The 27,956-nt window shown below is 56.6% G+C and overlaps 2 protein-coding genes across 7 annotated transcripts in view; one reads left to right on the top strand and one right to left on the bottom strand.

The window, feature by feature from the left end:
- The first annotated feature begins 229 nt into the window (after nucleotides 1-229).
- PMEL (premelanosome protein) lies at nucleotides 230-12,978 on the top strand. The gene is made up of 11 exons (XM_038752968.1): nucleotides 230-641; nucleotides 1,590-1,700; nucleotides 1,777-1,923; nucleotides 4,078-4,215; nucleotides 4,341-4,502; nucleotides 7,403-8,194; nucleotides 10,870-10,980; nucleotides 11,402-11,486; nucleotides 12,118-12,320; nucleotides 12,426-12,513; nucleotides 12,767-12,978. The coding sequence occupies exons 1-11, from the start codon at nucleotides 572-574 to the stop codon at nucleotides 12,903-12,905; spliced, it is 2,046 nt and encodes a 681-aa protein (XP_038608896.1). The 5' UTR covers nucleotides 230-571; the 3' UTR covers nucleotides 12,906-12,978.
- A 237-nt stretch (nucleotides 12,979-13,215) lies between these two features.
- DGKA (diacylglycerol kinase alpha) overlaps nucleotides 13,216-27,956 on the bottom strand; it is a 28,154-nt gene continuing 13,413 nt past the window's right edge. For 5 of the 6 annotated variants that reach the window (XM_038752285.1, XM_038752284.1, XM_038752288.1 and 2 more), the window contains exons 10-24: nucleotides 21,114-21,202; nucleotides 20,865-20,984; nucleotides 19,169-19,267; nucleotides 18,907-18,990; nucleotides 18,709-18,782; nucleotides 17,954-18,028; nucleotides 17,133-17,218; nucleotides 16,945-17,034; nucleotides 16,510-16,670; nucleotides 16,370-16,434; nucleotides 14,717-14,807; nucleotides 14,369-14,564; nucleotides 14,148-14,268; nucleotides 13,803-13,863; nucleotides 13,216-13,491 (exon numbers count right to left, since the gene is read on the bottom strand). In XM_038752285.1, the coding sequence (XP_038608213.1) occupies nucleotides 13,390-13,491; nucleotides 13,803-13,863; nucleotides 14,148-14,268; nucleotides 14,369-14,564; nucleotides 14,717-14,807; nucleotides 16,370-16,434; nucleotides 16,510-16,670; nucleotides 16,945-17,034; nucleotides 17,133-17,218; nucleotides 17,954-18,028; nucleotides 18,709-18,782; nucleotides 18,907-18,990; nucleotides 19,169-19,267; nucleotides 20,865-20,984; nucleotides 21,114-21,202 (1,514 nt within the window). In that variant the 3' untranslated portion in view covers nucleotides 13,216-13,389. Of the gene's footprint in view, nucleotides 13,492-13,802; nucleotides 13,864-14,147; nucleotides 14,269-14,368; nucleotides 14,565-14,716; nucleotides 14,808-16,369; nucleotides 16,435-16,509; nucleotides 16,671-16,944; nucleotides 17,035-17,132; nucleotides 17,219-17,953; nucleotides 18,029-18,708; nucleotides 18,783-18,906; nucleotides 18,991-19,168; nucleotides 19,268-20,864; nucleotides 20,985-21,113; nucleotides 21,203-24,751; nucleotides 24,865-27,956 lie in introns of those variants that run through there. The other variant, XM_038752289.1, reaches the window with a different exon arrangement.

The raw sequence follows: 27,956 nt of genomic DNA, 5'->3' as shown, positions 1-27,956 counted from the left end.
TATAACGGAGATGGCCAAGATGGCGTAATTTCTGTTTTTCTTCCTTTTTAAGACTGTGAGCCAAGTATGGGACAGGGACTGGGTCTGACCTGATGGTCTTGTGTCTACCCCAAGGCTTAACTCAGCGCTCGGCAATTAAGAAGCGTTTAATCAATATCCCCATCACTGACGATAATCCTGAGTCTCTGCTTTGTGTCTCCGTCTCTCAGGCTCTCAAGCTCCACCCCACTGTCCGTGTAGACGTCTAAGCCTGGATGTAGGCCAGGCCCCTGGGGCTCCGTGGTGTTCCCAAGGTCCGACTTGGGGGCCGTGGCCACCCCCGATCGCTGATGGGAGAGAGGAAGCGCCTTGTGATCACGCGCCTTGTGACCACCGCCGACCAGGCCAGCAGACCGGAGGGCAGGGTCATCCCCCTCCCCTGTCCTCCCACCTCCACCCGTGGCTGGATCTGAAGTCACCATCAGCCCAGGCGGTCGGAGGGGAGGGGCTAGCCTAATTGGACCCCTTATAGGAGCGAGGGCTGGGGCCCGGCTGCCTGTGTCTCAAGCCGGAGGACGGGTGGACGGTCAGGATGGCGTTGGGCTGGACAGGGTGGGGGGCCACAGTGGCTTGCGCTCTGTTGACCGTGGTGGCCGTGGATGGTGAGTGCCTGCTGGCAGGGGAGGGGAGCTCTCCTGGGGTCCCGTAGCCCCGGGCTGAAAACTTCCATCTCCAGGCTCACCCAAGGGCTAGGTTGTGGGGTACTCTCCATCGCCATTTCACCCGAAGGGACCAAGTTGTGGCCCCAATCTCAGTCCTCACCCGGAGGGTAAGAGGCCCTTGTCCATTCTGGGCTCTGGTTTGCCTCAAAGCAGGGGTCAGCAGGGAGCTGGATGGCCCATCCCCGCTGAGACCTCGGCGGCAGGGTGGCGGGGGCTGACCCTCGGCCCCGGGGAGGAAAGAGTCCCCAAGGCGGTGGGGGAGGGTGGTGGGACTGGGGAGGCTAAGGCGACCCCATGGAGGCACATGCCTTGCTCCGGGGTCTCAGCTGAGCATCACATGAACAGGCTCGGACTGGGATTGGGACCGCGTGACCGGGGGTGGGGGTGGGGGTGGGGTTGGGATTGGTTGGGAGTGCTGCCTAGGGCTGGAGGAGAGAAGGAGAAGAGGGAGATAGGGCAGGGTCATCCTGGCCCTCCCCTGCCTCCAAGCGCCCCCCACCCTTCCAGAAGGGAGGCCTTAAGGAAAAGACTCCCAGGGCTTCTCTCACTCCCTCAAGTCCCACTCAGTGCCCTGTCCCCCAACCTCCCACGGTTTCCTACACTCCCTCCACCCACCTCCCCGACCACCCCCATCCCACCGATCCCCAGCTCAATTCACCATCGCTGGACCAACCCCCGTTCCCAACCCAGTGCCTCAATCCTTCCGCATCTGCCCTTCCCTCCCAATCCTTCCCCTCCTCTGGATCCTGCATCCTCTCTCATCTCCAAGAAGCCCCTGCCCCTGGTCCCCATTTCAGACTCTGCCTGTCCCCGTCAGCTCCCAGCCCCCGGAACGAGGCTGGGGGCCGGGCTGGTCGTTCTTGAGATTCCGGCGGTGGGCTCCTACAGGCACCAGAAGCTGGGCTGGGCCAGGGGGCGAGAAGGACCTCGGTGTCTGGAATCGGCAACTGTACCCAAAGTGGGCAGAAGACGGAGACTGGGGAGCCGACCGCTGGCAAGGTGGGTAGCGGGGCGGGAGCGGGGGGCCGGACAGGGGCCGGGGACCCCGGCTGAGCGGTCCCCGCCCTGTCCCCAGGTGGCCGGGTGACCCTGGAGGTCAGCAACGATGGCCCTACCCTACGGGGTGCTCGAACCTCTTTCTCCATCACTCTGCGGTTCCCCCAGGGCCAGGAGGCCCTGCCCGACGGGCAGGTGATCTGGGCCCACAATGCCACCGTCAACGGTGAGTCCCCACCCCGGGCCAGATGTGTCCCACCTTCTTGGAGACTCCCGCCAGGCTCCTCTGCCTGAGCCTGGGCCCTTCTCCCCTGACCCCGTAGCTAGGCAATGCACCCTCCCTGTATCGGGCAGTAATAACCATAATAATAATAACCACCATAATTGTGGTATTCGTTAAAAGGTCACTCTGTGCCAAAGCACTGTACTCAATGCCGTCCCACACGAGACTCACAGTTTAAGTAGGAGGGAGGACAGGAATTGAATCCCTCTTTCATTAAAATTAACAATAACCGGTATTTGTTAAGCACTTTCTCTGTGTCAAGCGCTGTTCTAAGCACTGGGGCAGATATAAGCAGAGAAGCAGAGTGGCTCAATGGAAAGAGCGCAGGCTTTGGAGTCGGAGGTCAGGGGTTCAAATCCCGGCACCGCCACTTGTCAGCTGTGTCACTGTGGGCAAATCACTTAACTTCTCCGAGCCTCGGTTACCTCATCTGCAAAATGGGGATTAAGACTGTGAGCCCCTTGGGACAACCTGATCACCTTGTAACCTCCCCAGCGCTTAGAACAGTGCTTTGCACATAGTAAGTGCTTAATAAATGCCATTATTATTTTATAAGTTAGGTCGGATGCAGCTCCTGCTCCCCAGGGGGATCACGGTCTTCTTAGGGAGAAGAACAGATACTGAAAGTCCCATATTATAGATGAAGAAACTGAGGTCCAGAGAAGTGAAATGACTTGTTCAAGGACCCACAGCAGGCAGGTGGTAGAGCTGAGATTAGAACCAAGATCCTTTCACTCTCTGATCCAGGCTCCTTCCACTGGGTCATCCTTGGCGTCCGCAATCAGTGGTTTTAACAGAATGAAGAGCACTGTACTGGGCCCCTCCTTTGTGTGCAGAGTTCTGTACTGGGAACCCATTGTTTGCGGACGGTTGAACTGGGCACGGATTGTGTGAAAAGTACAGTACTGGGTAGCTACTGTGTGCAGAACGCCAGGTTGAATACTTGGGAGAGTACAGTGGAAGCAAAGGATGCAAGTTCCTGCCCGCTAATAATAATAATTATGGTACTTGTTAAGCGCTTACTATGTGCCAAGCGCTGTTTTAAGCGCTGGGGTAAATACAGGTTAATCAGATTGGACAGCCCCTGTCTCACATGGGGCTCACACTCTTATCCCCGTTTAATAGATGAGGTAACTGAGGCACAGAGAAGTGAAGTGACTTGCCCAAGATCCCACAGCAGATATGTGGTGGAGCCGGGATCAGAACCTCACTTCGAGGCCCGGGCTCTATCCGCTAAACCACGCCAACTCCTTATGCTCTAATGGACCCACGTTAATTGGTTCAGGAGAAGGCTTTATTCCTTCAGACTCTGCTCCCACCTCCTCACCCCTCACCTTCCTGATTGGGGTCAAGTAGGGGTGGGGGGAAGAGGGGGCCGAGGCAGGGGCTCTTAACCAGAATTAGGCCCTGGTTTTGGGACAGTTGGTAAGGGGTGGTGTGGAGGTGATGGTGGAGGGGCAGGTGTGGATGGGGGATTGGAGGAGTGGGGAGGGTGAGGTGGTGGAAGGGACAGAGGGAGAGGCAGGGTGGGGAAGAGAAAATGGGGGTGAGGGGGAGGAATGAGGGAGGGGGAATGGGAGGGGCAGGGTGGGGAGGAAAGAGAGGGCGTGGGGAGGAGGGGGAAAGAGGAAAGGGAGAGGAGTAGGATGAGGGGGAGAAAGGAATGGGACGAGTGAGGTGGAGGGAGGAGGAGATGGGAACGAAGGGAAGGAAAGGGAGGGAATGGGAGGAGTGGGGTGAGGAGGAGATGGGGATGAAAGGAGAAGAGAGGGAGGAATGGGAGGATGGGGTGAGGAGGAGGAGATGGGGAGGAGGGTGAGGAAGGAGGGGGGAATGGGAAGGGCTGAGTGGGGAGGACAGGGAGAAAAGGAATGGGGGAGTGGGGTGGAGGAGGAGATGGTAAGAAGGGGAAGGAAAGAGAGGGGGAATGGGAGGAGTGGGGTGAAGAAGAGCGGGGGATGAAGGGAGAAAAGAGAGGGGGACTGGGAGGATGTGGGGAGGAGGGGGAGAAAAGGGGAATGGGAAGGGTGGGGTGGAAAGTGGGCCATGGGCGTCGGGCTTCGGGCCTGAGCGTCCATCCGTCCGTGGCCCCGTCAGGGAGCCGGGTGTGGGCCGGCCAGACCGTGTACCCCCCGCCTGCCCGGGACCCCTCGGCCTGCGTCTTCCCCGACGGAAGCCCCTTCTCCGCCGGAGCCCAGACCCGCGGCGCCTTCGTCTACGTCTGGAAGACCTGGGGTGGGTGAGACCCTCCGCCGGGACCCCTGGGACCCACGGGATCCCTGGCACCCTGCCCCGGTGACCGGCCTCTCTCTCTCTCTCTCTCTCTGTCTCTCTGTCCGTCGGTCGGTCATTGGGTGCAGGCCGGTACTGGCAGGTGGTGGGGGGCTCGACGTCCGGGCTGAGCATCGCCACGGCGGGGGCGACCCCGGGCCCCCACTCCATGGATGTCACCGTCTACCACCGGCGCGGGGCCCGGGCCTACGTGCCCCTCGGACGACAACGATCGACCTTCCTCCTGACCGGTGAGGGCCAGGGGGCTTACCCTCAGGGGACGAGGCCTAGCATTACTCAATCAATCAATCAATCAATCAATCAATCAATCAATCGTATTTACTGAGCGCTTACTGTGGGCAGAGCCCTGTACTAAGCGCTTGGGAAGTCCAAGTTGGCAACATCTAGAGACGCTCCCTACCCAACAGCGGGCTCACAGTCTAGAAGGGGGAGACAGACAACAAAAGAAAGCATATTAACAAATTAAAATAGAATAAATATGGACAAATAAAATCAATAGAGTAATAAATACATGCAAACATATATGCATATATACAGGTGCTGTGGGGAGGGGAAGGAGGTAAGGCGGGGGGATGGAGAAGGGGTGGAGGGGGAGAGGAAGGAGGGGGCTCAGTCTGGGAAGGCCTCCTGGAGGAGGTGAGCTCTCAGGAGGGCCGCTGTTGGGTAGGGACCGTCTCTATATGTTGCCAACTTGTACTTCCCAAGCGCTTAGTACAGTGCTCTGCACACAGTAAGCGCTCAAAAAATACAATTGAATGAATGAAGGCTTAGCCTTAGGGGGCGGGGCTTCGATTCAGGGGCGGGACTTGGCATTAAGGGGGGGCTTCATATCATCATCAATTGTATTTATTGAGCGCTTACTGTGTGCAGAGCACTGTACTAAGCGCTTGGGAAGTCCAAGTTGGCAACATATAGAGACAGTCCCTACCCAACAGTGGGCTCACAGTCTAAAAGGGGGCGGTGCTTAGCCACATGGGGCGGGGCTTCGCCCTAATAATAAGGATGGCATTTGTTATTATTATTATTAAAATAATAATAATAATTATTATAATAATGGCGTTTGTTAAGCACTCACTATGTGCAAAGCACTGTTCTAAGCGCTGGGGGGATACAAGGTGATCAGGTTGTCCTGCGTGGGGCTCACAGTCATCATTCCCGTTTTACAGATGAGGTAACTGAGGCTCCGAGAAGTTGAGTGACTTGCCCAAGGTCACACAGCAGACATGTGGCGGAGCTGGGATACGAACCCATGACCTCTGATTCCAAAGCCCGCGCTCTTTCCACTGAGCTACGCTGCTTCTCTTTATGTGCAAAGCGCTGTTCTAAGCGCTGGGAGGGGATACAAGGTTGTCCCACGCAGGGCTCACAGTCTTAATCCCCATTTTACAGATGAGGTAACTGAGGCTCAGAGAAGTTAAGTGACTTGCCCAAGGTCACACAACAGACATGTGGCGGAGCCGGGATTCAAACCCACGACCTCTGACCCCAAAGCCCGGGCTCTTTCCACTGAGTCATGCTGGGAAGCAGCGTGGCTCAGTGGAAAGAGCATGGGCTTTGGAGTCAGAGGTCAAGGGTTCAAATCCCAGCCCCACCACTTGTCAGCTGTGTGACTTCATTCAAGTCACTTAACTTCTCTGTGCCTCAGTTCCCTCATCTGTAAAATGGGGATGAAGACTGTGAGCCCCCCGTGGGACAACCTGATCACCTTGTAACCTCCCCAGTGCTTGGCACATAGTAAGCACTTAACAAATGTCATCATTAGTTATTATTATTATTATTATTATTATTACATGGGGCGGGGCTTCACCTCAGGGGTGGGGCTTCTCCTCAGGGGATGGAGGGCAGGTCCAGGAATGTACCATTTTGGGAGCGGGGGGGGGGGGGGGGGATAGGGGTCCAGAAAAGGAGGGGGCATGCTGGATGACAAGCAGTAATAATAATAATAATGGTATTTGTTAAGCAGTAATCAATCAATCAATCAATCAGTCAATCACCAAATCCCCCACTCCCTTCTGGGTCCCCCTTGCACTTGAGTTTGTGCCCTTTATTCTCCCCCCCACCCCCTCAGTTCATTCATTCATTCATTCATTCATTCATTCATTCATTCAATCGTATTTACTGAGCACTTACTGTGTGCAGAGCACTGTACTAAGCGCTTGGGAAGTACAAGTTGGCAACATAGAAAGACGGTCCCTACCCAACAACGGGCTCACAGTCTCCATAGCCCTTATGTCCGTAGCCATCATTAATTGTTTTCTTTTCACGGCAGTCATTCATTCATTCATTCAATTTATTGAGCGCTTACTGCGTGCAGAGCACTGTACTAAGCGCTTGGAAAGCACAAGTCGGCAACAGATAGGGGGTCCCTACCCAACAACGGGCTCACAGGCTAGAAGGGGGAGACGGACAACCAAACAAAACATGGAGACAGGTGTCAAAATAGAGTGTGAGCTCCTTGTGGACAAGGAATGTGCCTATCAACTCTTTTGTATTGGACTCTCCCAAGCGCTTAGTACAGGGCTTGGTACAGGGCTTAGTACAGGGCTTGTATATATGTATATATGTTTGTACATTTTTTTTACTCTTTTTTTTATTTATTTTATTTGTACATATCTATTCTATTTATTTTATTTTGTTAGTACGTTTGGTTTTGTTCTCTGTCTCCCCCTTTTAGACTGTGAGCCCACTGTTGCGTAGGGGCTGTCTCTATATGTTGCCAATTTGTACTTCCCAAGCACTTAGTACAGTGCTCTGCACATAGTAAGCGCTCAATAAATACGATTGATGATGATGACGATGAGGGCCCCGCACACTCAATAAACACGACTGATTGATTGACAGTCTTTTAGACTGTGAGCCCACTGTTGGGTAGGGACTGTCTCTCTATGTTGCCAACTTGTACTTCCCAAGCGCTTAGTACAGTGCTCTGCACACAGTAAACGCTCAATAAATACGGTTGATGATGATTGATTGATTGATTGAATCAATTAAGCCCTGGAGAAATCAAACCAGGGTTGCATCTTGGCCTGGTGTCCCCTACTTCTTCAGCCAGGGTTGTGGCTAGTTTTGGGGGGGCCTGGGGCAAAGATCAACCCCCCCATCCCATGCTCTTGGCCACCCTTTTCCCCAGACCAGGTGCCCTTCTCAGTGACCGTGTCCCAGCTGCGGGACGTGACCGGGAGCAGCGGGCCCTTCCTGCGCAACCGACCTCTGACCTTTGCCCTCCGGCTCCATGACCCCAGTGGCTACCTGACCGGGGCCGACCTGGCCTACACCTGGGACTTCGGGGACGGCAGCGGCACCCTGATCTCCCGCGTCCCCGCGGTCACCCACACGTACCTGGCACCGGGCTCCGTCACCGCCCAGGTGGTGCTGCAGGCCGCCGTCCCGCTGCAGGACTGCGGTACCACCGCCCACCCTGGCACCAAACGCCCAGGCACCACGGCAGAGCCCGTGGGCAGCACGGCCGGGAGCGTGGCCACCGCGGTGCCCGTGGGCACCACGGCTGGGGGGGTACCAACGGCGGAGCCCACGGGCACTGAGGTGGGGAGCGTGACAACCGCGGAGCCCGCGGGCACGACAGCCAGAGGCGGGCCAACCGGGGAGCCCGCGGGCACCACGGCTGGGGGTGTACCAACGGCAGAGCCCACGGGCACTGAGGTGGGGAGCGTGACAACCGCAGAGCCCGCGGGCACGACAGCCAGAGGCGGGCCAACCGGGGAGCCCGCGGGTACCACGGCCGGAGGGACGCTGACTTCGGAGCCTGCAGCCAGCTCATCTGGAGGGGCACCAACTGCAGAGCCCGTGGCTACCAGCACTGGAGGGGCACTGACCGCAGACCCGGTGGCCACCACTGCCGGGGAGCCTACCGCCATGCCGGCCCCGGTCACCAGCCCAGCCAGCCCCACGGGGGAGACCCCAGGTAAGCAGGGTTCAGAGGCTGGAGCGGGGCCGGGACCGCCGCCGACCTCCGGCCCACGTCATCCCCCTGGCCTGGAATAATAATAATAATAATGGCATTTATTAAGCGCTTACTACACGCAAAGCACTGTTCTAAGCACTGGGGAGGTTACAAGGTGATCAGGTTGTCCCACGGGGGGCTCACAGTCTTCATCCCCATTTTACAGATGAGATAACTGAGGCACAGAGAAGTGAAGTGACTCACCCAAAGTCACACAGCTGACAATTGGCGGAGCCGGGATTTGAACGCATGACCTCTGACTCCAAAGCCCGTGCTCCTTCCACTGAGCCACGCTGCTTCTGGAATGCCCTCCCTCTGCACATCCACCAAGCTAGCTCTCTTCCTCCCTTCAAGGCCCTACTGAGAGCTCACCTCCTCCAGGAGGCCTTCCCACACTGAGCCCCCTCCTCCCTCACCCCCCCGCCTTACCTCCTTCCCCTCCCCACAGCACCTGTATATATCTATATATGTTTGTACGTATTTATTACTCTATTTATTTGTACCTATTCTATTTACTTTATTTTGTTAATATGTTTTGCTTTGTTGTCTGTCTCCCCCTTCTAGGCTGTGAGCCCGCTGTTGGGTAGGGACCGTCTCTATATGTTGCCAACTTGTACTTCCCAAGCGCTTAGCACAGTGCTCTGCACACAGTAAGCGCTCAATAAATATGATTGAATGAATGAATGAACCTCCCTAACGTCCAGAAGCAGCACGGCTTAGTGGATAGAGTACGGGCCTGGGAATCAGAAGGACCTGCATTCTAATGCCGGCTCCGCCACTTGTCTGCTGTGTGACCTTGGGCCAGTCACTTCACTCCTACGTCAAATAGGGATTAAGACAGTGAGCCCCAAGAGGGACAAGGATCTATCCAACCCAATTACTTTTTATCTACCCCAGCGCTTAGTACGGCATGCTGTACTAAGCCCCACTGGAGAAGCAGCGTGGCTCAGTGGACAGAGCCCGGGCTTTGGAGTCAGAGGTCATGGGTTCAAATCCCGGCTCCGCCAATTGTCAGCTGTGTGACTTTGGGCGAGTCACTTAACTTCTCTGTGCCTCAGTTATCTCATCTGTAAAATGGGGATGAAGACTGTGAGCCCCCCGTTTACAGATGAACTGAGGCCCAGAGCAAATCACAGAGCAAAGTCTGTGTGACTTTGGGCAAGTCACATTTTTAGACTGTGAGCCCACTGTTGGGTTGGGACTGTCTCTATATGTTGCCAACTTGTACTTCCCAAGCGCTTAGTACAGTGCTCTGCGCACAGTAAGTGCTCAATAAATACGATTAATTGATTGATTGATTCACTTCTCTGCGCCTCAGTTAGCTCATCTGGAAAACGGGGATTAAGACCGTGAGCCCTGGTGGGACAACCTGATCACCTCGTAAACTCCCCAGCGCTTCGAACAGTGCTTTGCATATAGTAAGCACTTAATAAATGCCATTATTATTATTATTATTTCAGTACCTGGAGCATCATAAGTGCCACTACCACTAACATTATTATTATTATTATTATTTCCACCTCCCTATTCTGTCTTCTCCCCGCTGCCCCTCCCGGGCTAGGACCCAGAGGATCTGCTCTGCCTCAGATGGTGGCCACCTCCATGGGGACCAATCAATCAATCAATCGTATTTATTGAGCGCTTTACTGCGTGCAGAGCACTGTACTAAGCGCTTGGGAAGTCCAAGTTGGCAACATATAGTGACAGTCCCTACCCAACGGTGGGTTCACTGTCTAAAAGGGGGAGACAGAGAACAAAACCAAACATACTAACACATCTTACACTGACCACAGTGCCCAGCCTTGTCCTCGAGGCCCCCGCAGTGCCCACGGTCCCGCTCCCTGCCACCCCGGGACCCGAGGGTGCCAACGTCTCCGAAGCAGCAGGTATGCGGAGTTGGTCCCGGTCCCCAGCCGCCAGCCCCTCTAGCTCCGGGGTGCTGCGGGTCTAGGGTAGGCACGGGCAGCTCCACAGTTGGAGACTGTGAGCCCACTGTTGGGTAGGGACCGTCTCTATATGTTGCCAATTTGTAATTCCCAAGCGCTTAGTACAGTGCTCTGCACACAGTAAGTGCTCAATAAATACGATTGATGATGATGATGATATAGACTGTGAGCCCGCTTGTCGGGTAAGAGAAGCAGCGTGGCTCTTCGGAAAGAGCACGGGCTTTGGAGTCAGAGGTCATGGGTTCGAATCCCGGCTCCGCCACCTGTCTGCTGTGTGACCTTGGGCAAGTCACTTAACTTCTCTGAGCCTCAGTTCCCTCTTCTGTAAAATGGGAATTAAGACTGTGAGCCCCACGTGGGACAACTTGATCACCTTGGGTCCCCCCAGCGCTTGGAACAGTGCTCTGCACATAGTAAACGCTTAACAAATGCCATCGTCATTATTATTGTTGGGTAGGGACCGTCTCATATATTGCCAACTTGTACTTCCCAAGCGCTTAGTACATTGCTCTGCACACAGTAAGCGCTCGATAAATACGATTGAATGAATGAATGAATGAATATAACCTCAGCCGCATGTTCGTTTGGCCAAAAAGTCCCCTGGCCTTCCCCTGGCTCTGGTCCAGACCCCGTTCCCGGCTTTCCAGCCAGTGCCTGCCCCCCATCCTCTCGTGCCTCCCATCCCACTAGGAGCCACTCCGAGTGCCCTCCCCGCAGCCCTGGCCCGGGTGCGACGCCGGGCCCTCCCAGACTGTGTCCTGTACCTCTACGGCTCCTTCGCCCTCTCGCTGGACATTATCCGTGAGTCCTGGCGGGAGGTGGGAGGGGGGCCCGGGCCCGGGGAGGGCCTGTGCCCACCCTGGAGCGGAGGGACAGAGCGGGTGGGAAGGCGGCTGAGCCGGTTGGAGGGGCGGGTCTGAATTCTGGGCCCTTCTGGAGAAGCAGCGTGGCCCAGTGGGAAGACCCCGGGCTTTGGAGTCAAGAGGTCGTGGGTTCAAATCCCGGCTCCGCCCGTGGTCAGCTGTGTGACTTTGGGCAAGTCACTTCGCTTCTCTGGGCCTCAGTTACCTCAGCTGGAAAACGGGGATTAAGACTGTCTGCCCCCCGGGGGACAGCCTGATCACCTGGTAACCTCCCCAGCGCTTAGAACAGTGTTTCGCACATAGTAAGCGCTTAGCAAATGCCATCATTATTATTATTATTCTTGGCCTTTCCCCTTCAGAGGGCATCGAGAGCGCAGAGATCCTCCAGGCCGTGCCTGCTGGCGACGGGGACACAGTGGACCTGACCGTGTCCTGCCAAGGGGGGTGAGTAGGGTGAGGGGCAAAGAGGGCACAGGCAGGCAGCATGGCTTAGTACATAGAGCATCGGCCTGAAAGTCCGAAGGACCCGGATTCTAATCTAGACTCCTCCACATATCTCCTGTGGGACCTTTGGCAAGTCACCTCATTTCTCTGGGCCTCAATGCCCTCATCTGTAAAATGGGAAATAAGACTGTGAGCCCCGTGTGGGACGGGGACTGTGTCCAACCTGATTACCTTGTATCTACCCCAGTGCTTGGCACATAGTAAGCGCTCAAGCAGCGTGGCTCAGTGGAAAGAGCCTGGGCTTTGGAGTCAGAGTTCAGGGGTTCAAATCCCGGGCTCCTCCCCTTGACAGCTGTTTGACTTCGGGCAAGTCACTTCACTTCTCTGGGCCTCAGTTCATCTGTAAAATGGGGATTAAGACTGTGAGCCCCCCCGTGGGACAACCTCATCATCTCGTAACCTCCCCAGCGCTTAGAACAGTGCTTTGCACATAGTAAGCGCTTAATAAATTCCATTATTATTAAACAAGTACCAAAATAATTATTATTATTACTGACACTTGTGGCTCTGCCTTGCCTTGCTCTCCCACCCCACCCACACTGGGCCTCTCCTGCCACCTCCATCTCCCCAGGCTGCCCGAGGAGATCTGCCTGGAGGTCTCATCGCCGGGGTGCCAGCCCCCGTCGCGGCAGCTCTGCCAGCCCGCCCTGCCCAGCCCGGACTGCCAGCTGGTGCTGCACCAGGCGCTGGCGGGCGCTGGGCTCTACTGCCTCAACGTGTCCCTGGCGGATGCCCACAGCCTGGCGGTGGCCAGCACCCGGCTCCTGCTGCCGGGTAGGTGACCGCGGTAGGTGCCCGCGTGGGTGCCTCTCCCAGGAGGGCACGGCGGGTGAGGTGGGGAGAAGGGAGGATGCCCCAGCGGCCCCTCTGTGCTTACAGGCGGAGCGCCGGGCCCTGGCTGGGCCCCAGTGTTGCTGGGCGCCATGGTGGCTGTGCTGGCTCTCGTCCTCGGGGCCGCCGTGTACAGGTGAGAGCCCCTTGCCCGTCTCTTGGCGCTAGTCCCCGGCCTGGGAGGAAGGGAGACCCCTGGAATGGGGGGCAGGAGGTGGGGGGCAGCGGGTGGGGCATCCTGCCTGGAGAAGAGAAGGCTGAGACGTGGGCAGGGGGAGGGCCGGCCCCTGGGGCTCAGGGAGGGGAGAGGTCTGTGGGTCCGAGCCCCTCCCACGTGCGGAGGTCCGGGGCAGCCGGCGCCCACTACATCCCATCCCACCCCCCGGCAGACGGGTGAAGCCAGGCCTGGGACCCCCGCGAGCCCGGCTGCCCGAGCACAGCGCCCTGTGGCTCTTCCTGCCCCGAGCCCTGCAGCCCGCGGGCACCAGCGGCGAGAGCAGCCCCCTCCTCAGCGCCCAGCCAGTCTGAGCCGGCCGACGAGCAGGCACCGCGCGGCGTGGCGGGGGACGACGGGACAGGGTGGATTGGGATGGGTGGCATGAGGAGGGCAGGGGGAGGGGAGGAGCGGGGCCTGACCTCTTCCCACCCCGGTAGTACAGAAGAAATCCGGTACTCAGGTGTCTCTGTCTTCTTGGCTCCCGGGGGGCTGCGCCCCGGTGGGCTGGGGCTGGGGGCTGCGCACAGAGGGGCCTGGGGTGATGGCAGAGAGGGGCAGAATGGGATCCAGTGCCTATGGACGAAGTGCCAGACCCCACAAGAGTCACCCCAGAGACCCCCGGAAAAACCAAATCAGTTTATTCAGATGAGGCACTTTCAAGGGCAATAAATACTGGGCTAAGGACCGGGGGAAGCGAGCGGAGTTGGGGGGGCCCGGGCTGGGGAGGGCAATCGTGGGGAGGGATTGGAGGCCCAGGCTGAGTGGACCTGTGCCCCCGGGTGTGGGGGGGAGCCCTCAGCTCTCGGGGGGCCCCCCCTTCTTGAGGCCAAAGAAGCTGGAGGAACGGGGAGCCGGGGCCATCAGCATCGAAGCCTGGTTCTTGTGGGTGATGCGGATCTGGAAGACAAGGCAGGTCCCAGGGGGAGGCCCAGTTTCTCACGGACGGACAGACAGGGAGGGCGCGCCGGGAAGAGGGGGTGGAACTACAGGGGGAGGAGCCGCAGGGCCACCGCAGCTGGGGTTTGGGAAAATCAATCAGTCAATCATATTTATTGAGCGCTTACTGTGTGCAGAGCACTGTACTAAGCGCTTGGGAAGTACAAGTTGGCAACATATAGAGACGGTCCCTACCCAACAGTGGGCTCACAGTCTAAAAGGGAAAGGGAAAGAAAGGGATTGTGGGATTGAGGGACAGAGGTCAGACTCACAGTGCAGGGGGGCTGTATCCAAGGTTCACCATCGATCTGCATGGGGAGGGCTTTGGTGGTCCTGTGAGAGGGGGAGCGAGGGGAGTGAGGAGAGGGAAGGCAGGGGGAGGGAGGGCAGGGGAAGCCGGAGAGAGTCAGAGAAACTGAGTCACACGAGATCCTCCCCTCTCTCATGCCTGGTGTGCCCCATGCCCACCCCATGTCCCTCAGGACCCCCTTGCCCATCTGCGGCCTCTCGCTTTCCTCTGGCCCTCATGCTCCCGCCCCACTCTGGGCTCCCTTCTCGTGTAGCTCCTCGCCGGCCTCGCGCCCCCTCACCAACCCCCCGGCCCACCCTGCCCTCACCGGAGAGTAATCTGGGAGCACTTGGCGAGCCGCCGGCCGGCACTCTTGAGCCCGGTGTAGATCTGCCCCATCTCGATGACGCCTTCCAGCCCCACCACCTCCAGGCGCTTGTCACTCAGGTCTGGGGGGGGACAGGGCACACTCACCCACGCACATGCACGGTTTCCCGGCCCCCCTCCCCCGCAACCAAGAACCCCTGCCCAGACCTCTCACCGCCTCACCTTGGATGCAGGCCTTCAGCACCTCGGGGTCGGTGATGGCTTCGGGGGGCGGGGGGCCCGGGGCCGGGGTCCGGGGGTCCCCGAGGGGCCTCTTGGTCTCGCCCCACAGATTGGAGCCACCGTGCATGCTGGGAATGTTGAGCACTGCGATGCCTTCCAGGGACATGCTGCTCAGATCCAGGGGGGAGCCACAGATCTGGGAGGGCGGTGGGGAGGGTGGGGTCAGCCGGGGGTGGCCATAGCTTTCAGAGGACCAGTTTGGGGGCGGAGGGAGAGATGGGGCCGGTGAGGGGCCAGAGGGACCTGGGGCGAGCAAGGTTGGGGGACGGGGGGCAGACTGGACTTCACCTCAATGGTCAAGTATTCCTTCAGCTTCTTGCAGGTGGCAAAGATGGTCTCTGAGGTGGCGAACTCCAAATACCAGAGTTTGTTCTTCATCCTGCTCCGCCCCAGCCCGGCCCCTGAATTATATAGACTGGCTGGGTCAGGCCTATCCCGAGCCCGGCCCTCAGGGGACGGTGACAAGGGATCCCCTCCGGCCCCCGGCCCTCATGGGAGGGTGACGAGGGCTCCCCTCCGGCCCCCGGCCCTCAGGGGACGGTGTCGAGGGCTCCCCTCCGGCCCCCCGGCCCTCAGGGGACGGTGTCGAGGGCTCCCCTCCGGCCCTCGGCCCTCAGGGGATGGTGTCGAGGGCTCCCCTCCGGCCCCGGCTCAAGCTGTCGGAAGGGGACATTGGGGATGGAAAAGGGGACAGAGAGGTGGGAGGCCCTCCAGACTCTGAGTTTGGAACAGGTGGGGAACGTGTCTACCAACTTTCCTGTGTTAAAAGGAGTATTCACAATAATAATTGTGGGATTTAAGCGCTTACCATGTGCCGAGCACTGTACTAAGCACCGGCGTGGATACAAGCAAATTGGATGGGGCGTAGTCCCTGTCCCACACGGGGCTCACAGTCTTCATCCCCATTTTACAGATGAGATCACTGAGGCCCAGAAAAGTGAAGCGAAGTGAAGCCCAAGGTCACACAGCAGAGAAGGGGTGGAGGAGGGATTAGAACCCAGGTCCTTCTGATTCCCAGGCCCAGGCTCTAGCCACCACACCAGGCTGCTTCTCTACGGGTCCTGGTGTATAATTAATAAATAAATGATAAATAGCAGTAAATAATATCAAGATATCCTACTGATTGATGTATGGAGGGGGAGAGCAGGAATCAATCAATAGTATTCATTGATTGTTGCATGCACAGCAATTATCATCATCATCATCAATCGTATTTATTGAGCGCTTACTATGTGCAGAGCACTGTACTAAGCGCTTGGGAAGTACAAATTGGCAACATATAGAGACAGTCCCTACCCAACAGTGGGCTCACAGTCTAAAAGGGGGAAACAGAGAACAAAACCAAACATACTAACAAAATAAAATAAATAGATAGAATAGATATGTAGAGCATAGGCCTAAGGAGTCGGAAGGTCATGGGTTCTAATCCTGCCTCTACCACTAGTCTGCTACTTGGGCAAGTCACTTCACTTCTCTGGGCCTCAGTTACCTCGTCCATAAAATGGGGATGGAGCCTGACATGGGATGGGGACTGTGTCCAACCCAATGTGCTTGTATGCGTCCCAGCGCTTAGTACAGTGCCTGGCACACAGTCTTGTCTCGTCTTATGCTGTCGAATCGTCTCCGACCCATAGCGACGCCGTGGACACACCTTTCCAAGAACGCCCCACCTCCACCTGCAATCATTCCGGTAGTGGATCCATAGAGTTTTATATGGCACAGAGAGGTACACAGTAGGCGCTTAATAAATTCCCCGATTATTACTATTATTAGTACAATGTAACAGAGTCGGTAGACACGTTCCCTGCCCCCAACGGGTTTACAGGGAAGAAAGGAGGGATAGAGGAAGAGTGGGAAGGGAAAAGAGGAAGGGGGTGGGGGCTGGACGCTGCTCCCGCCCCTGTGCCCGCAGGAATCCCTCCCCCCGCGCCCACCACACACCTGCTGTTGAACTTCTCTGGGTATTTCTCCCGCATGTTGTGGAATCTGTGCGCGATGGAGGCATCCTGGGGGCGGGAGGGGGGTCAGAGATGGAAGTCCCGGTCCCGCGCCGGCCCCCCACCCCCCCGGCCGCCACGTACTACGCCGACGGAGAAGTAGTTGTTGATGATGTCGTAGGGCACGGGGTCCCCGTGCTCGTCCGGGCTGAGCGGCGTCACCTCCACCTGCCAGCGGTCCATGCGCACCGCCGCGCTGCCCTCCACGTCCCGCAGCACCTTCCACAGGCTGGCGCCGTCGTAACCTGGGGGAGCCCGGGCCCCCCCCACGGGGGAGGATGGAGGTCCACGTGGGGGGCGAGGCGCCAGGGCCGGCCCGCCCAGCCCGGCGGCCGATGGGAAGGGGGCATGCCCCCAGATAGAGTCGCCTTGGGCTAATCTCGGGGGCCGGGCACAGCAGGGCGCATGGCCACCCGAGGTCCGGAGAGACCCTTAACGGGAACAACGGTCCCTCCTCCGGTCCAGGCCCGGCCAAGTCCGGGCCCAGCTCACTGCCCCCGGCCTCGCCCTCTCACTTACCACCTCCCCAGCGCAGGCAGCGGGCCAGGTCGTTGCCGGTGCCCAGGGGCAGCACGGCCACCGGTGGCCGGACAGGCAGGTTGGCCTTGTCTGGGAGTGGGGGTGGAAGGAGGAAGGAAAGGTCAGGCAGGGGGGTTACCCCTCCCCAGCCACCTCCCCACCCCGGTCCTCCTGGCACTGGCACCCACCGATGGCATCCAGGATCCACCCCACGGTGCCGTCGCCCCCGCACACCAGCACGCGGAAGTCGGGGACGTCCCGGAAGAAGTTCAGCCTGAGACGGGGGAGACGGACGGGAAATCAATCAATCAATCAATCGATCGTATTTATTGAGCGCTTACTATGTGCAGAGCACTGTACTAAGCGCTTGGGAAGTACAAATTGGCATCACATAGAGACAGTCCCTACCCAACAGTGGGCTCACAGTCTAAAAGGGGGAGACAGAGAACAGAACCAAACATACCAACAAAATAAAATAAGTAGGATAGAAATGTACAAGTAAAATAAATAAATAAATAAATAAATAAATAGAGTAATAAATATGTACAACCATATATACATATATACAGGTGCTGTGGGGAAGGGAAGGAGGTAAGACGGGGGGATGGAGAGGGGGACGAGGGGGAGAGGAAAGAAGGGGCTCAGTCTGGGAAGGCCTCCTGGAGCAGGTGAGGGGAAAGGACACTGAGGCTGCCCGCCCGCGGCGCCAGTCCCCCTCCCAGCCCCCCACCCCCGCGACCTAGGCTTCTCGGCTCCTCTCCTCCCCTGCAGTAAGAAGGATGCAGGTCAGACGGAGGGCAGAGCAGAAGCTGGGCCGGGAGGGGACTGAGACACCGGGGGATGGAGGATGGATGGGGAGAGCCGGGAGCAAGGAGGGGGAGGGAGTGGGATGGGTGTCTCTCTCCCAGGAGATCCTGGGTAGATGGGCCGAGGGTATGGAGGCAGAGGGAGGGATCCGGTGAGTCTGGGATTCCTGCCCCGGCTCGGCCCTTCGCCTCCGAAAACTCACCCTGGTCCGGGCCCTCCTTTCAGGAGATTGTAGACCTGCCGCGGGTTCAGAAGGTACTGGAACTTCCGAAGGACCCTGCGGGGAGGGCAGGGGCTCAGGATGACGGTCAGTGGTCAGGGCTCAGTCAGTCAATCGTATTTACTGAGCACTTACTGCGTGCAGAGCACTGTATTCCATGCTTGGGAGAGCTCAATAGAACAATAAACAGACACATTCCCTGCCCACAGTGAGCTTCCAGTCTAGAGGGGGAGACAGACATTAACAGAAACAAAGCTCTGGGGTCCATCATCATCATCATCATCAGTCGGATTTATTGAGCGCTTACTACGTGCAGAGCACTGTACTAAGCGCTTGGGAAGTACAAATTGGCAACATATAGAGACAGTCCCTACCCAACATTGGGCTCACAGTCTGAAAGGGGGAGACAAAACCAAACACACTAACAAAATAAAATAAATAGAATAGATACGTACAAGTAAAATAAATACATAAATAGAGTAATAAATACGTACAAACATACATACATATATACAGGTGCTGTGGGGAAGGGGAGGAGGTAAGATGGGGGGGATGGAGAGGGGGACGAAGGGGAGAGGAAGGAAGGGGCTCAGTCTGGGAAGGCCTCCTGGAGGTCCACTCTCCCTCCCCATGTTATCCAGCACTTAGTACAGTACTGGGCACATAAAAAGCGCTTACTTAACAAATACCATCATTATTATCATTATTATTATGATTATCCGGGTGCGCTTTCTCACCTTTCCCCCTGCTTCCCGCCACTCTTGGGGTTGACGAAGACAAGCAGCGGGTGGGTGTTGGGGACAGGGACGATCTGTGAGGGGAGAGACGGAGGGGTGAGGGGCCGGAGGAATGGGGCAAAGAGAGCCAGGGAGGAAGTGGCGGGCAGGCTGAGAGGGGAGGTGAGTCGGGAGTCCGGGCCCCAGGGACCGTCCTACCCGCAGGACTTGCCCGTCGGGCGTGGTGGAGGCCTGGGCCGGGTCCTCGCTGGGCGCGCCGTTCTTCTGGCTGTTCTGCCGCTCCTGCGGGACGGGGAGCCCAGACCTTCAGAGGGAAGGAAGGGGTGGCCCCCGCCAAGAGGCACCAGCCCCCCGTGCCCTCCCACCCACTGGCAGGGCGATCCCTGGGGTCGCTGAGGGGGAGCTTTCCCGGGGTGGCTGGCCGTGCTGTCCCTGCCCCCTGCCCTTGTGCCCCGCTGACCAGGATGACGGGGTAGATGGCCGAGGGAGGCAGCACGTGGTCCCGCAGGAGCCCGCAGTCGCACATGGGGTCCACAGCCGACAGGCAGGTATCGTGGATCTGGGGGGGGGGGGGAAGGGGGTGTCATGCTGAGGGGGTAGGGAAGGGGAGGTTACCCCGACCCAAAAACTGATGCCCATGCTCCCCGGGGGCGGAGCGGCAAGGGCGGTATGTGTCCAGGGATTGGTGAGCGCCAGTGTGATGTCTATTTATTTATACTGATGCCTGTTTGTTTTGTTGTCTATTTCCCCCCCTTCTAGACTGCGAGCCCGTTGTAGGGCAGGGATTGACTTTTTAGACTGGGAGCCCACCGTTGGGTAGGGACTGTCTCTATACGTTGCCAATTTCTACTTCCCAAGCGCTTAGTCCAGTGCTCTGCACACGGTAAGCGCTCAGTAAATACGATTGATGATGTTGCCGAATTGTCCTTTCCAAGTTATTAGCACAGTGCTCTGCACACAGTAAGCGCTCAATCAATCAATCGATCGTATTTATTGAGCGCTTACCGTGCGCAGAGCACTGGACTAAGCGCTTGGGAAGTCCAAGTTGGCAACATCTAGAGACAGCCCCTACCCAACAGTGGGCTCACGGTCTAAAAGGGGGAGACGGAGCACAAAACCAAACATACTAACAAAATAAAATAAATAGAATAGATACGTACAAAATATGATTGAATCATCAATCATCATCAATCGCATTTATTGAGCGCTTACTATGTGCAGAGCACTGTACTAAGCGCTTGGGAAGTACAAATTGGCAACATATAGAGACAGTCCCTACCCAACAGTGGGCTCACAGTCTAAAAGGGGGAGACGGAGCACAAAACCAAACATACTAACAAAATAAAATAAGTAGAATAGATACGTACAAAATATGATTGAATCATCAATCATCATCAATCGTATTTATTGAGCGCTTACTATGTGCAGAGCACTGTACTAAGCGCTTGGGAAGTACAAATTGGCAACATATAGAGACAGTCCCTACCCAACAGTGGGCTCACAGTCTAAAAGGGGGAGACGGAGCACAAAACCAAACATACTAACAAAATAAAATAAATAGAATAGATACGTACAAAATATGATTGAATCATCAATCATCATCAATTGTATTTATTGAGCGCTTACTGTGTGCAGAGCACTGTACTAAGCGCTTGGGAAGTACAAATTGGCAACATATAGAGACAGCCCCTCCCCAACAGTGGGCTCACAGTCTAAAAGGGGGAGACGGAGCACAAAACCAAACACACTAACAAAATAAAATAAATAGAAGAGATATGTACAAGTAAAATAAATAGAGTAATAAATATGTACAAACATATATACATATATGCAGGTGCTGTGGGGAAGGGAAGGAGGTAAGAGGGGGGGATGGAGAGGGGGACGAGGGGGAGAGGAAGGAAGGGGGATTGAATGAATGAATGCATGAATGAAAGTCACGAAGGCGGGGAGGTGGAGCTCAAACAATTTCCCACCCACCCTGGAAATATGGATCATTCCACAGACAGTTCTAAAGTGGCTTTTGGGCTTGTCCACTCTCCCGGGATGGGGGTGGCAAGAAAGGACCCAAGGAGGTGGGGAACAGGGAAGGAGGCGGCGTGATTACAGGGGGTCTCGAGAGAGGGGATGGGGCAGCCCCCCCACCCCCAATCTCTGACCTTGAGGTGGCACCACACACAGTGCAGCCCTGTGAGACTCTGGAAATTCTTGATCTTCTTCTGGCAGCGGTCGCAGCGGCCGGGCTCACAGCTGCCCCTCACCCACACGTGGGCCTGGGCCTGCGCGGTTGGAGAGGAGAGCGGGGCGTCCCTCGGGGTCCCGCTCCGGCTTGGGGCCGGGAAACTGGGGTCGGAGGAATTCGGGGTGGGGCGGGGACTTGGGTGAGGAAGGGCTCGGAAGTCACTCACGCCCGTGTCCCGCTTGCTCTTGGCGTAGGTACTGACGCCGCAGGGAGATGCCTTCCGCGCACATCGCTCGTGGACAGTGAACTTGCAGACTGTGGAGGAGGAGGAGGGTAGCTCAGTGAGCAAAAGGGGGGGAAGGAGGGTCGGTGTCCCCCCTAAACTCCTCACATCTCCCCCTCCCGACTTTCTATTCATTCATTCAATCGTATTTATTGAGCGCTTATAATAATGATAATTGGCATTTGTTAAGCGCTTACTACGTGCAAAGCACTGTTCTAAGCGCTGGGGAGGATACAGGGTGATCAGGTTGTCCCACGTGGGGCTCACAGTCTTAATCCCCACTTTACAGATGAGGTCACTGAGGCCCAGAGAAGTTAAGTGACTTGCCCGAGATCACACAGCAGACATGTGGCGGAGTTGGGATTCGAACCCATGACCTCTGACTCCAAAGCCCGTGCTCTTTCCACTGAGCCACGCAGCTTCTCTTATGTGTGCAGAGCATGTACTAAGCGCTTGGGAAGTACAATTCGGCAACAGAGACAATCCCTACCCAACGGACTCACAGTCTAGAAGGGGGGGAGACAGACAACGAAACAAAACAAATGGACAGGCATCAATAGCATCAAAATAGATAAACAGAACTATAGATATATACATGTCATTAATGAAATGAATAGAATAATAAATATGTACATATCAATCAATCAATCGTATTTATTGAGCGCTTACTGTGTGCAGAGCACTGTACTAAGCGCTTGGAAAGTACAAGTTGGCAACATATAGAGACAGTCCCTACTCAACAGTGGGCTCACAGTCTAGAAGGGGGAGACAGAGAACAAAACCAAACATACTAACAAAATAAAATAAATAGAATAGATATGTACAAGTAAAATAAATAAATAGAGTAATAAATATGCACAAACATATATACATATATACACAAGTGCTGTGGGGCAGGGAGGGGGGTAGAGCAGAGGGAGGGAATTGGGAGGGGGAAGGGAAGAGGGGCAGAGGAAAGGGGGGCTCAGTCTAGGAAGGCCTCCTGGAGGAGGTGAGCTACAGAAGTAGCACTGGCTTTGGAGTCAGAGGTCATGGGTTCGAATCCCGGCTCTGCCACATGTTTGCTGAGTGACCTTGCGCAAGTCACTTAACTTCTCTGAGCCTCAGTTACCTCATCTGTAAAATGGGGATTAAGACTGTGAGCTCAGTGGAAAGAGCCTGGGCTTTGGAGTCAGAGATCATCGGTTCAAATCCCGGCTCTGACAATTGTCAGCTGTGTGACTTTGGGCAAGTCACTTAACTTCTCTGTGCTTCAGTTACCTCACCTGTAAAATGAGGATCAATCAATCAATCAATCGTATTTAGTGAGCGCTTACTGTGTGCAGAGCACTGCACTAAGCGCTTTGGAAGTACAAGTTGGCAACACATAGAGACAGTCCCTACCCAACAGCGGGCTCACAGTCTAGAAGGGGGAGACAGAGAACAAAACCAAACATACTAACAAAATAAAATAAATAGAATAGATAGGTACAAGTAAAATAAATAAATAGAGTAACAAATATGTACAAACATATATACATATATACAGGTGCTGTGGGGAAGGGAAGGAGGTAAGATGGGGGGATGGAGAGGGGGGCGAGGGGGAGAGGAAGGAAGGGGCTCAGTCTGGGAAGGCCTCCTGGAGGAGGTGAGCTCTCAGTAGGGCCTTGAAGGGAGGAAGAGAGCTAGCTTGGCGGATGGGCAGAGGGAGGGCATTCCAGCCCCGGGGGATGACGTGGGCCGGGGGTCGATGGCGGGACAGGCGAGAACGAGCTACGGTGAGGAGGTTAGCGGCGGCAGAGGAGCGGAGGGTGCGGGCTGGGCTGGAGAAGGAGAGAAGGGAGGTGAGGTAGGAGGGGGCGAGGGGATGGACAGCCTTGAAGCCCAGGGTGAGGAGTTTCTGCCTGATGCGCAGATTGATTGGTAGCCACTGGAGAGTTTTGAGGAGGGGAGTAATATGCCCCGAGCGTTTCTGGACAAAGATAATCCGGGCAGCAGCATGAAGTATGGATTGAAGTGGAGAGAGGCACGAGGATGGGAGATCAGAGAGAAGGCTACATCCGCCTCCTCACCCTGGGCTTCAAGGCTGTCCATCCCCTCGCCCCTTCCTACCTCACCTCCCTTCTCTCCTTCTCCAGCCCAGCCCGCATCCTCCGCTCCTCTGCCGCTAATCTCCTCACCGTGCCTCGTTCTCGCCTGTCCCGCCGTCGTTCCCCCGGCCCACATTCTTCCCCTGACCCGGAATGCCCTCCCTCCACGCATCTTCCTCCTTTCAAAGCCCTACTGAGAGCTCACCTCCCCCAGGAGGCCTTCCCACACTGAGCCCCCTTTTTCCTCTCCTCCTCCCCATCCCCCCGTCCTACCTCCTTCCCCTCCCAACAGCACTTGTATATATATTTGTACAGATTTATTACTCTAGTCAATTTACTTGTACATATTTACTATTCTATTTATTTTGTTAATGAGGTGCATATAGCTTTTATTCCATTTGTTCTGACGATTTTGACACCTGTCTATATGTGTTGTCTTGTTGTCTGTCTCCCCCTTCTAGACTGTGAGCCTGTTGTTGGGTGTCGACTTGTACTTCCCAAGCGCTTAGTACAGTGCTCTGCACACAGTAAGTGCTCAATAAATACGATTGAATGAATGAATGAACCCGCCAAACTAGCCCACTTCCTCCCTTCAAAGCCCTACTGAGAGCTCACCTCCTCCAGGAGGCCTTCCCAGACTGAGCCCCCTCTTTTTCCTCTGCTCCTCCTCCCCTCCCCACCGCCCCCACTCCCTCCCTCTGCCCTGCTCCCTTCCCCTCCCCACGGCACTTGTGTTTATTTGTACATATTTATTTCTCTATTTATTTTATTAATGACGTGTATATATCTATAATTCTATTTATCTATTTTGATGGTATTGACACCTGTCTAGTTTTGTTTTGTTGCCTGTCTCCCCCTTCTAGACTGTGAGCCCGTTGTTGGGTAGGGACTGCCTCTGTGCACTTGTACATATCTATTCTATTTATTTTATTTTGTTAGTATTTTTGGTTTTGTTCTCTGTCTCCCCCTTTTAGACTGTGAGCCCACTGTTGGGTAGGGACTGTCTCTATATGTTGCCAATTTGTACTTGCCAAGCGCTTAGTACAGTGCTCTGCACATAGTGAGCGCTCCATAAATACGATTGATGACGATGAATGATGTTGCCAAACTGTACTTTCCAAGGGCCTATTACAGTGCTCTGCACACAGTAAGCATTCAATAAATACGATTGAATGAATGAATGAATGAACTCCCAGAATCGGACACAGCGCCGCCCAGTGGTCACTCTCAGACACAGCCCTTTCCCCTGCCCCTCCCAGACATAGCAGCGCTCTGGAGTCACGCCCAGAAACGGACACTGCGCCGCCCAGTGGTCACTCACAGACACGGACACAGCCGCTTCCCTTGCCCCTCACTGACATAGCAGCGCTCTGGGGTCGCGCCCAGAAACGGACACAGCGCCGCCCAGTGGCCACTCACAGACAGGCACAGCCCCTCCCCGTGCCCCTCAAAGACAGCAGCGCTCTGGGTCGCGCCCAGAAACGAACGCAGCGCCGCCCAGTGGCCACTCACAGACACGGACACAGCCCTTTCCCGTGTCCCTCCCAGACATAGCAGCGCTCTGGAGTCACGCCCTGAAGCGGACACAGCGCCGCCCAGTGGCCACTCACAGACACGGACACAGCCGCTCACTCGTGCCCCTCACAGACATAGCAGCGCTCTGGAGTCACGCCCAGAAACTGACACAGCGCCGCCCAGTGGCCACTCACAGACAGACACAGCCGCTTCCAGTGCCCCTCACAGACCACGAACAGCACTCTGGGGTCGCGCCCAGAAAAGAACACAGCGCCACCCAGTGGCCACTCACAGACACGGACACAGCCCTCTCCCGTGTCCCTCCCAGACATAGCAGCGCTCTGGAGTCACGCCCTGAAGCGGACACAGCGCCGCCCAGTGGTCACTCACAGACACGGACACAGCCGCTTACTCGTGCCCCTCACAGACATAGCAGCGCTCTGGGGTCGCGCCGAGAAACGGATACAGCGCCGCCCAGTGGTCACTCACAGACACGGACACAGACGCTTCCCGCGCCCCTCCCTGACATAGCAGCGCTCTGGGGTCGCGCCGAGAAACGGATACAGCGCCGCCCAGTGGTCACTCACAGACACGGACACAGACGCTTCCCGCGCCCCTCCCTGACATAGCAGCGCTCTGGGGTCGCGCCGAGAAACGGACACAGCGCCGCCCAGTGGTCACTCACGGACACGGACACAGCCGCTCCCCGTGCCCCTCCCAGACATAGCAGCGCTCCGCGGTCGCGCCCAGAAACGGACACAGCGCCGCCTAGTGGTCACTCACAGACACGGACACAGCAGCTTCCCGCGCCCCTCACTGACATAGCAGCGCTCCGGGGTCACGCCCAGTGCGCCGCCCAGTGGTCACTCACAGACACGGACACAGCCGCTTCCCGCGTCCCTCACTGACATAGCAGCGCTCTGGAGTCACGCCCAGAAACGGACACAGCGCCGCCCAGTGGCCACTCATAGACAGACACAGCCCCTCCCCGTGTCCCTCCCAGACATAGCATTGCTCTGGGTCGCGCCCAGAAACAGACACAGCGCCGCCCAGTGGTCACTCACAGACACGGACACAGGCGCTCCCCGTGCCCCTCCCAGACATAGCAGCGCTCTAGGGTCGCGCCCAGAAACGAACACAGCGCCGCCCAGTGGTCACTTACAGACAGACACAGCCGCTCCCCGTGCCCCTCACAGACAGCAGCGCTCGGGGTCGCGCCCAGAAACGGACACAGCGCCGCCCAGTGGTCACTCACAGACATGGACACAGCCCTTTCCCGTGTTCCTCCCAGACATAGCAGCGCTCTGGAGTCACGCCCAGAAACGGACACTGCGCCGCCCAGTGGTCACTCACAGACATGGACACAGCTGCTTCCCGCGCCCCTCCCTGACATAGCAGCGCTCTGGGGTCGCGCCCAGAATCGGACACAGCGCCGCCCAGTGGTCACTCACAGACACAGCCCTTTCCCCTGCCCCTCCCAGACATAGCGGCGCTCGGGGTCGCGCCCAGAAACGAACACAGCGCCGCCCAGTGGTCACTCACAGACACGGACACAGCCCCTCCCCGTGCCTCTCCCAGACATAGCAGCGCTCTGGAGTCACGCCCTGAAGCGGACACAGCGCCGCCCAGTGGTCACTCACAGACACGGACACAGCCGCTTCCCCCGCCCCTCACTGACATAGCAGCGCTCTGGGTCGCGCCCAGAAACAGACACAGCGCCGCCCAGTGGTCACTCACAGACACGGACACAACCCCTCCCCGTGTCCCTCACAGACATAGCAGCGCTCTAGGGTCGCGCCCAGAAACGAACACAGCGCCGCCCAGTGGTCACTTACAGACAGACACAGCCGCTCCCCGTGCCCCTCACAGACAGCAGCGCTCGGGGTCGCGCCCAGAAACGGACACAGCGCCTCCCAGAGGTCATTAATTAATTAATTAATTAATTCAATCGTATTTATTGAGCGCTTACTGTGTGCAGAGCACTGTACTAAGCGCTTGGGAAGTACAAGTTGGCAACATATAGGGACGGTCCCTACCCAACAGTGGGCTCACAGTCTAGAAGTCTGGTCACTTACACTCCGGTCACTCTGGGGTCGCGCCCAGAAACGGACACAGCGCCGCCCAGTGGCCACTCACAGACAGGCACAGCCCCTCCCCGTGCCCCTCAAAGACAGCAGCGCTCGGGGTCGCGCCCAGAAACGAACACAGCGCCGCCCAGTGGTTTCTCACAGACACGGACACAGCTCTTTCCCGTGTCCCTCACAGATATAGCAGCGCTCTGGAGTCACGCCCTGAAGCGGACACAGCGCCGCCCAGTGGTCACGCACAGACACGGACACAGCCGCTTCTCGTGCCCCTCCCAGACACAGCAGCGCTCTGGGGTCGCGCCCAGAAACGGACACAGCGCCGCCCAGTGGTCATTCATTCAATCGTATTTATTGAGCGCTTACTGTGTGCAGCGCACTGTACTAAGCGCTTGGGAAGTACAAGTTGGCAACATATAGGGACGGTCCCTACCCAACAGTGGGCTCACAGTCTAGAAGTCAGGTCACTCACACTCTGGTCACTCTGGGGTCGCGCCCAGAAACGGACACAGCGCCGCCCAGTGGTCACCCACAGGCACGGACACAGCCCCTCCCCGTGCCCCTCACTGACACAGCAGCGCCCTGGGGTCGCGCCCAGAAACGGATACAGCGCCACCCAGTGGTCACTCACAGACACGGACACAGCCCCTCCCCGTGTCCCTCGCAGACAAAGCATCGCTCCGGGGCAGTCCCAGAAACAGACACAGCGCCGCCCTGTGGTCACAGCGCTCTGCACACAGTAAGCGCTCAATAAATACGATTGATTGATTGATTGATTGATTGATTCTGACAGGGGCACAGCGCCGCCCTGTGGTCGCCGTCAGACGCAGACAAAACTCCGCTCTGGGGTGACGACCTTCCCTTCCCCACAGCACCTGTATATACGTGTGTACATATTTATTACTCTATTTATTTTACTTGTACATATCTATTCTATTTATTTTATTTTGTTTAGTGTGTTTGGTTTTGTTCTCTGTCTCCCCCTTCTAGACTAGGGACCGTCTCTATGTGTTGGCAACTTGTACTTCCCAAGCGCTTAGTACAGTGCTCTGCACACAGTAAGCGCTCAATAAATATGATTGATTGATTGATTGATTGATTGACCCCAGCGCTGCCCT

Source organism: Tachyglossus aculeatus, chromosome 10 (genome assembly GCF_015852505.1).
Source record: "Tachyglossus aculeatus isolate mTacAcu1 chromosome 10, mTacAcu1.pri, whole genome shotgun sequence".
In the NCBI taxonomy this organism is placed as follows: Eukaryota; Metazoa; Chordata; class Mammalia; order Monotremata; family Tachyglossidae; genus Tachyglossus; species Tachyglossus aculeatus.
The sequence above is the reverse complement of the archived record's forward strand: the minus strand, read 5'-3'. Positions and strand labels throughout refer to the sequence as shown.